Source organism: Trichoderma camerunense (assembly GCF_050948025.1).
Source record: "Trichoderma camerunense strain CBS 138272 chromosome Unknown V8C40scaffold_7, whole genome shotgun sequence".
In the NCBI taxonomy this organism is placed as follows: Eukaryota; Fungi; Ascomycota; class Sordariomycetes; order Hypocreales; family Hypocreaceae; genus Trichoderma; species Trichoderma camerunense.
In genome coordinates this window covers 1,397,245-1,405,517 of record NW_028145363.1, presented here as the reverse complement: position 1 = coordinate 1,405,517, position 8,273 = coordinate 1,397,245, and the positions used below count along the sequence as shown (strand labels likewise).

General features: G+C 48.0%; 4 protein-coding genes across 4 annotated transcripts; 3 read left to right on the top strand and 1 right to left on the bottom strand.

Moving 5' to 3' along the window:
• Window positions 1-660: 660 nt before the first annotated feature.
• Window positions 661-2,664, top strand: V8C40DRAFT_207879 (glycoside hydrolase). The gene is made up of 4 exons (XM_083212072.1): window positions 661-858; window positions 918-1,403; window positions 1,465-1,709; window positions 1,776-2,664. The coding sequence occupies exons 1-4, from the start codon at window positions 780-782 to the stop codon at window positions 2,355-2,357; spliced, it is 1,392 nt and encodes a 463-aa protein (XP_083074413.1). The 5' UTR covers window positions 661-779; the 3' UTR covers window positions 2,358-2,664.
• Window positions 2,665-2,747: 83 nt separating this feature from the next.
• Window positions 2,748-5,120, top strand: V8C40DRAFT_243184 (uncharacterized protein). Its single transcript, XM_083215367.1, has 3 exons — window positions 2,748-2,935; window positions 2,997-4,029; window positions 4,091-5,120. The coding sequence occupies exons 1-3, from the start codon at window positions 2,863-2,865 to the stop codon at window positions 5,043-5,045; spliced, it is 2,061 nt and encodes a 686-aa protein (XP_083074412.1). The 5' UTR covers window positions 2,748-2,862; the 3' UTR covers window positions 5,046-5,120.
• Window positions 4,781-6,801, bottom strand: V8C40DRAFT_243183 (flavin monoamine oxidase family protein). The gene is made up of 2 exons (XM_083215366.1): window positions 6,247-6,801; window positions 4,781-6,173 (listed from the first exon to the last, which is right to left on the bottom strand). The coding sequence occupies exons 1-2, from the start codon at window positions 6,625-6,627 to the stop codon at window positions 5,112-5,114; spliced, it is 1,443 nt and encodes a 480-aa protein (XP_083074411.1). The 5' UTR covers window positions 6,628-6,801; the 3' UTR covers window positions 4,781-5,111.
• An 85-nt stretch (window positions 6,802-6,886) lies between these two features.
• Window positions 6,887-8,135, top strand: V8C40DRAFT_243179 (NAD(P)-binding protein). Its single transcript, XM_083215365.1, has 4 exons — window positions 6,887-7,153; window positions 7,223-7,665; window positions 7,735-7,909; window positions 7,974-8,135. Exons 1-4 carry the CDS (start codon window positions 7,037-7,039, stop codon window positions 7,998-8,000), a joined length of 762 nt encoding a protein of 253 aa, XP_083074410.1. The 5' UTR covers window positions 6,887-7,036; the 3' UTR covers window positions 8,001-8,135.
• Window positions 8,136-8,273: the final 138 nt, after the last annotated feature.

Genomic DNA, 8,273 nt, shown 5'->3' with positions numbered 1-8,273 from the left:
CGAAACCTTTGTTCCATTTGCCGGGCGGGATTTGTCCTGTCGCTATCCGTTGGCTTGCCCCTCTAAGCAGGGGCTAGTCTCTGTCACAAGCGTCACTATCACAAGATGGATTCCTCTTTTCGGAGCTATATTTTTTTGTTTGTTGCGGAACTCATAAATGCAGTCATATAAATACCGCTCTCGCTATAACATTATCGATAATCGAGCTGCAATTGATCTTGGAATCGCTGCGATGGATCGCGTTTCTTTGTCAAGTGCCGCGGGCCATCCGGCGGCCGCCCGAGGTTCAAACTTTGCCAAGAAGACGAGAGTTGCTCAGCCGCAGCCAAGATTTACTATGACTTTCCTCGATGTCATTGCTTATACTGATTGCCAATGAGCCAAGATGCCCAAGCGCCACCGCGCAAACCCACAGACTTGGAGTCGCACAGTCGTTGGTTTCCCTTGAGCCGTTATAAGTAGATCGGGCGCATATTCCGCACACTAGTTTCTGGGCTGTAGTTTTCCGGTTCTGGCCGTCTCCCAGAGGGAAATAAAGCATCAATACCTCACATCCCACTTGGGAATCTTGTTCATCTCAAGTTGGTTGTGATTTCTTCGTCTGCTGGTAGGACGTTGAATAAACCGTCGCTTGGCCTTTGTTTCCTTCCGCGTCATTCGTTCAATGCTGTTTTTTCTTTGTGTCAATTTTTAAAAATTATCCTCTCAAGTCCGAGGCATTTGAGCTTTCGCGTTTGCTTGCCCCTCCTCAGCATCCATTATTGCCATTCGTTTCAACCATGTTTTTGTCATTTGTAACCATCGCGACTAGCATCTTATATGCGACAGCAGAGGCTGCTTATCGCATTGACAATGCAGGTAATTTACTGCCAAAAGCCGAACGATGGCACATTTCCCTAATAAATCTCAACCCGCAGATAATATTCGAGACACGGCCCGCGGGCTTGCGTACGACCTAATGCTACAGTACGAAGGGAACAAGACGGGACAGATCCCTGGTATTTTGCCTGGTCCACCGGCTGAGAATAAAGGAGATTATTACTGGTGGGAAGGAGGTGCTATGATGGGTACATATGTCGATTATTGGCATCTCACGGGCGATACAAGCTATAATTCAGTCGTGATGGAGGGCATGCTTCACCAAGTAGGCGACCACGCCAATTATATGCCCTTGAACCACACTGCATCCCTCGGAAATGACGATCAAGGTTTCTGGGGCATGTCCGCAATGCTGGCGGCCGAGAACAAATTCCCAAATCCCCCAGCAGATAAACCTCAGTGGCTTGCTCTGGCCCAAGCAGTCTGGAATACTCAAGCGGATCCTAGTCGCCACGATGAGACCTGCAACGGTGGATTACGATGGCAAATCCCTTTCTCAAATGCGGGTTACAATTATAAAAATAGTAGGACAGACAGCATATCCTATGATCGAAAGCGTTGCATTGCTGACCTTCATTCTTATAGCAATTGCCAACGGATGCTTCTTCAATATTGGGGCTCGCCTTGCTCGATATACCCGAAACGAGACGTACGCAAAGCGCGCCGAAGATACTTGGAACTGGTTATGGGGAGTGGGATACATCGATCACGAAAGCTGGCTCGTCTATGACGGCGGCCATGTCGAAAAGAACTGCACCGATATAAATCACGCTACATTTTCCTACAATGCAGCTGTTCTAACCCATGGAGCTGCCTTCATGTACAACTATGTATGTACAAGCATTGCCATGATTTGCCCATAAGCCTGATCCAGATGAACTGACTGGTGCTTTTAGACCAATGGCTCAGATGTCTGGAAATATCGCGTAGACAGACTTCTCGACTCTCTTTTAACAAGATTCTTTCCGGATGGAATTGCATATGAAGCTGCGTGCGAGCCGCGCCAAGGTGCATGCAGCACAGACATGCTTTCGTACAAAGGCTACATCCATCGCTGGCTATCTGTGGTGACCCAAGTCGCCCCGCATACGAAGAACAAAATCCTTCCTGTCTTACGAAAGTCAACAGAGGCCGCTGTCAAGCAATGCACAGGAGGCGATTCAGGCCGACGATGTGGCTTCTACTGGAGTTCCGGGAAATTTATCGACCCGGCCGTCGATCATACCAGCGGCGCCGGCGAAGCCATGAATGTCTTGGCAGCAGTATCGAGTCTTCTAATCAATGAAGCAAATCCTCCAGTAACCAATTCATCAGGAGGTATCTCCAAAGGAAACCCGAATGCAGGAACTGGGGCGGACAATGGAGAGAGGGAGCTGAAACCGATTGGTACAGCAGACAAAGCTGGGGCCGCTATCGTGACACTCATTTTACTGGGTAGCGCAACAGCCGGCTTCCTTTGGATATGTTGGGCTAACTAACTTAATCTGGACTTGCTATTTACCAGAAATAGGATGATTTGACAAATAACTTCAACATTGGGATTGAGTGGAACGGCGTTCAATGAATTATTGGTGGGCAAAGTAGAGCGCTAGGAACATGAAGCCATTTACACACCATCCCCGGGATTTCACCTTTGCCTTGCTGACACTACAGGCTTTCAAATAGACCTTTATAATGTATTTCCTATTTACTTTGTATTCTTATTATACCATGTATTACCAAGAGTACACTATTCCCCCATCTAGGACTATTGCTCAAGACTATTAATGTCTTCACAATCTCTCTTACGTAAGTTGTCGGGCTCTAGTTTTCGGCCCTTCGGCTTTTCGGCCAGATTTGAAACAAGATCGAAGCTACATCTCAACCAACATACACGGACTTGGACGTGAAGGGAAGTTCATGCGAGGCCAACTCCGTCCCTCAGCAAGCTAGGCATATACAAGCATAGGCCCTGTTCAAGAGGCCGAGTGCATCATCTCGATCATGCCAATTATGCCGAACAGCTCCGGTGGTGACCCCGGCGTCAGCACAACACTCCGTATCACCAGATCTATAAGTGAGCTTCCACATTTGGTAGTTGCTGTCATCAGGAGTTGCGCTTACAAAAGTCTTTGAAGAGAGAGCCTGCGGAGATTGCCACGCGCGAAAAGTCAAGTGTGACGGTGCTATTAATGGATTCCCTTGCCGCAATTGTAGGCTAGCCAAGGTTCACTGTGTTGTTCCTGATAGACGAAAGCGCCGAGCTCGAGTTTCCGGCCAGTCTTCTGCACAAGGAGACAATATATTGGCCGTTCCAGTTTCAACTCGACGACGAATAGTAACAGCGGAACCGGGGCCTATTCCCGCGGAACCTATTGCCCATGAACATGATGAAGGCTCTGCTCATCCTGGAGTCTCTCACAGAACGGCGGATGCAGAATATGCAAGGCAGAATTTAGTGGAATTCTTCAGCCAGAACCTCCTAGAGAAGCCTATACAAACACGCCTTACCTATATTGGGAGTAATCTATCTACCCTCGGTTACCTTGTTCGCCAACAGTCGACAAACCAGCATGTCCATCACTATCCTTCTTCGAATAGCTACGCACCACGCATACTCGGGTTACAAGGCGTCCCGGCGCCTAACCTGATTCCCAAAGATGCGTTCGTTCTCCCACCCAAAAGCGTCTCCGATATCTTAATAGGGGCCTATTTTGAACATGTTCATGGCATTTTTCCAATCATTGATCGAGAAGAGTTCCTCACTCAGTATGAGGCTCCTGCTTCAGCACCACCGCTACTCCTGTTTCATTCTATATGTCTAGCAGGAAGCCATGTCACGTCTACGCTTGACAACACTCAAGAACTGAAAAGTGCTTTCTTTCGTCGTGCAAAAGCGCTGTTCGATGGGCGATACGAGGAAGACCGGATGCACATGGTACAAGCGGCCCTGCTCTTGACCTGGTTTTCCGATGGTGGCGACGATGTTTGCGCAAATGCCTGGTGGTGGACCGGTGTTGCATCAAGAATCGCTCTCGGCCTGGGAATGCACCGAGATGTTGGCCCAAGCAAGATGCTGGAGCGAGACAAGAGAACTTGGAGGAAGATCTGGTGGTGCTTAGTCCAATTTGATGTACTCGTGTCTTTATGTTACGGTCGGCCACAGAACATGTAAGTTTGGACGATCGCTCACCTTTCCTCCTAAATGGACAAACTAACAGTTTTGTTTTAGCAATCCAGATGACTGTGATACACCACCTCTTAGCGCAGAAGATTTCGATGCCTCTACCAGTGAGGACGAAGCAAGCTTTTGCATTTATCACGCGAAGCTCTGCGCAGATGTATCCATTCTACTCAGAACTCACTTTACCCTCAAAACCCAAAAATCTCTCAGCAACTGGAGTGCCTCTCTCCAAGCGTTGGATCTCAAGCTCGCCGAATGGCTCCTTAGTCTACCTCCTGCGCTACGCGACCGTAGCCAACCAGCAAGCGTGTACAAATCAATGCTATTCCTCACATACGAAACTACCTTAGTCCAAGTTCACCGCCTACGGCTGCCTTTTACAGCTGATGTGCCTTCAATGGATCTGCTAGACAATGATCGGATATGCATAGATGCAGCTTCTAAAATTATCCTCATTTTCGAAGAGATGGATGAGCTCTCGGCTCTACAAAACTGTTGGTTCTGTGCTCCCAGTGCACTATTCACAGCCCTCGTTCAGATTCAGACTGGATTACGAAGTGAAAACCCCATCATTTCGCTAAAGGCCCAAGACGACTACGCTTCGGGCTTGCGGATACTCCAGCGCCTTTCTCAACACTGGTTGATGGCAGCTTCAGTGTGGCGTCTGTTTCAATTTGGCCCGAGAAGAGATGATACTAGGAGGATAGCACAAGAAATGTTACCCAATATTGGAAATCTCTCGGAGCAAAGCTTGGAAGGTGAAAGGCTTCAGTCGATCGCGGACCAGACCGCTAACGAACAAAAAGAAACGGAACAAGAAACTTTAACAGAGGAAAGAGACTGGATCAACTTTTTGTCATTTGAAGAAGAGCAGCCAGGAGATCTCCATATCCAACCTAACAGATGGGAGGAGAGTTCTTTGGAATGGCAGTCTCTTTATTGGCGAGACTCCTTGGGCGGTCTTGATCTGCAGCAGCTAGACCCTCCAAGGAGTATACCCTGAATATATGTAGCGAATCCGCTGCCACATATAACGCTATTGTATTCTACCTAACTGCAGAATTGTCATCTATTGGGCCGCTTGATTCGTAGAGAATATATCGATAATCTCTCTCGCAGCTCTACTTCCAGAAACCAGAGCTCCCTCCATATATCCCTTCCATACGGTGCTCGTCTCTGTTCCGGCGAAATGAATGTAGCCCTCTGGCCGCCATTGGTCTTGACTGAGACTCCTCAAGCAAGAGGCAGGCACCACAGGACAAGGTGCTCCCTGCGAAAATTCCTCGTTGTTCCAAATTTGCTCCCGTGTCTCTAGAGGCCGTGGAATATCTGCTCCATAGATGCGATCTACATGGGCAATCACTTCATCCAAGCGATCCGTGGCATTCTTCTGTGCCCATTCTGCACCTCTTTCGCCTACAACGAAGCATATCAGTGCAAATAGGCCATCTTCATCGCTCGAGGCATCCCTAGTCAGAGCCACTGGCCCACTGAGGCCCTGTGCTAGACCGCAGAGACCGAGTTTGCGCCACCAAGGCTCTGAGTAGACGAGGAACACTTTTGCATAAAATCCAAGCTTGCTGTGAGTGCTCAGCCAATATTTATCCGCTGATAGCGACGGCGAGATATTGATTTGGTTCAAGAAGACGCTTGGAACTGTGGAAATGATGCGTTCAGAGCGATAACGCCTTCCGTCTCGAGCAATGGCCAGGCATCCACTGCTAATATCCTGCTCGATTGCTTGCACAGGGGTTGAGCATATGACCGTCTCCGGATTGAGCCCATTCCGAAGCCCATAACACAGCGACTGCGTTCCGTGTCGAAAACGCATACTCTGACCACCGCCTCTGCCGTCTGATCGCATTTGGATGAGGCCACCTCCTGCTTGGCAGTAGTGCATAAAGAAGACGGCGCTGACTTGGTTCGACTCGACGCCCAACATGGCGGCAGTCCAAATATTGACTAAACGACGTACGATGTCGCTAGCACCCATAGAAACTGCAAAATCATCCATGTTCATGCCTCCATGCTTGGTCAGAGATTGGCCGAGTTCTGTAGCCTTGACGGTGTGGCATAGAGTCTCAACGCGACTTCTTATCTCAGCAAATGTTACCTTGTCCTCTTGAGATAGCTAGTTCATTAAAATTTATCATCAGCCTTTGTTTATATCTGTTTGGAGAGAAATACGCTGGTATTGAACTTACGGGTGGATCACTTCCATAGAGAAACCTTCCATGATCCTCCAGGATGCAGTCACCGATGATGTTCTGCCTGACCATCTCCAGCCCAAATTTTTTGACCAATGCAGTTACCATGGGCTGATTCACATCATTGGTCCAGGCACCCCCAAGTTCGACATATCCTTTCTCAGGGCCTAGAGGTACGGACCACAGTTTACCACCAACTCTATCGCGCGCTTCGAGAATGAGACAGGAAATGCCAGCTGCTTGAAGATCATGAGCAGCCTGTAAACCACTCAGTCCACCGCCGATAATGATGACTTGAGTTTTTTGTTCTTGGATGGACGACTTAGAAGATATTTGTGGCTGAATGCCGAAGGTAGCGTCCTGCTGGTCGGGAGCCATATTGGCTATTGGTCTTTAGCTAGGTGTGTTGTAATAATGGAAAGATGGAATTAGTTTTATTTAATTGCACTCGATGATGCTATTAAAATATTTTTCACTTAATAGAACTGAAGCCATTGCTTTTGATGCCCAAAGATGAATATCGGTCGGGCCGAAGTACATGTAGGAATGAGGAGAAAGTCGTCTGGAGTCGCATCGCCGAAACGCCGAAGACAGCGCGCTGTCACAAGCCTCTAGTGAAGCATTTAGTGTGGACAATTGAACTCAGAGCTCAACCTCAACTCTGAATATTGCCGCTGAAAATTAAATTTCGCGCAGAGACAAAGTCTCAAATAAGTAACCTGGCCTATTTTTACTGATTCATTTACACTCTGTGTAATTGCACTGGTGAATCAACTGCTGTTCAATCATGGAGCTATTTTCTCTGGCTGGCAAGACTGCTCTAGTAACTGGAGGCACTCGCGGTATTGGCCAAGCCATCGCCATAGGGCTTGCTGAGGCCGGTGCAGATATTGTCCTTGTCCAGGTAAGTCATTTTACAAATTTCCAGACGCTATGAGACCATAACTCTGGCTAAGTGTGAGAACGTCAATAGCGAAATACAGAGGAGAGTGTTACAAAGCAGAGCATCGAAGCTCTGGGACGCAAATGTCACATTGTTGTAGCAGATCTGAGTGACCGAAGCAGTGTACATGGACTCATTGCTTCTGTGACTAAGACATATCGTATCGACATCCTCATCAACAACGCCGGTATCATGCGGCGATATCCTGCAACTGAGATTTCACAGGAGGTACTCGACGAAGTCATGGAGGTCAACTTCAACGGCCCCTTTATTCTGTGCCGCGACATGGGCAGATACTGGATCGACAACAAGATCGATGGCCGGCTCATCAACATCGCCAGTCTATCCACATTCCAGGGCGGCGTGAGAATGGCTGCGTATTCGGCCAGGAAAGGAGCAGTAGGTCAACTTACAAAAGCCCTTAGTAATGAATGGGCGCAGCACAAGATTCGCGTCAACGCAATAGCACCAGGGTATGTTGCGAGCGAATATCTTTTCTTCCATTACCGTACCGTATTCGGCTTATGAAAGAGAAATTGCAGATATATCGCCACAGACATGAATACAGACACACGCAGCAACCCGGATCAGACATATTACCAGTCCATCGTGACACGCATCCCCATGGGACACTGGGGAAAGCCGGAGGATTTCAAAGGACCAGCTGTATTTCTTGCTTCTGACGCAAGCTCCTACGTGTCTGGAGAAACGATTCTAGTACGTTGAAGCATCGAAAGCGATGGTTGCGTTATCGAAACAATTTTGGCTAACTGGGAAGCAGGTCGATGGCGGGTGGATGGCGCGCTGAAAATGGCAGCCTCTGGAAGCTCAGAGCAGAAATTGTGATTGTCATACATAGAATCGTGACTGGATTTCATAGAAAACAAGCGATGAATAAATAATAATTGATGAAGATACCTACCTACCTCTCCTAGACAGACAGACAAGATATGTAAATGTTGAGATTGAAGCTTCACGTGTATTTGTATAGAGTACATTTGGTGGGAGAGACTATGATGCAGCTACCTGTACATGTACGCAAAGCTCTAACGCTTCCCTTTACTTGAACGTTCTTTTGCTC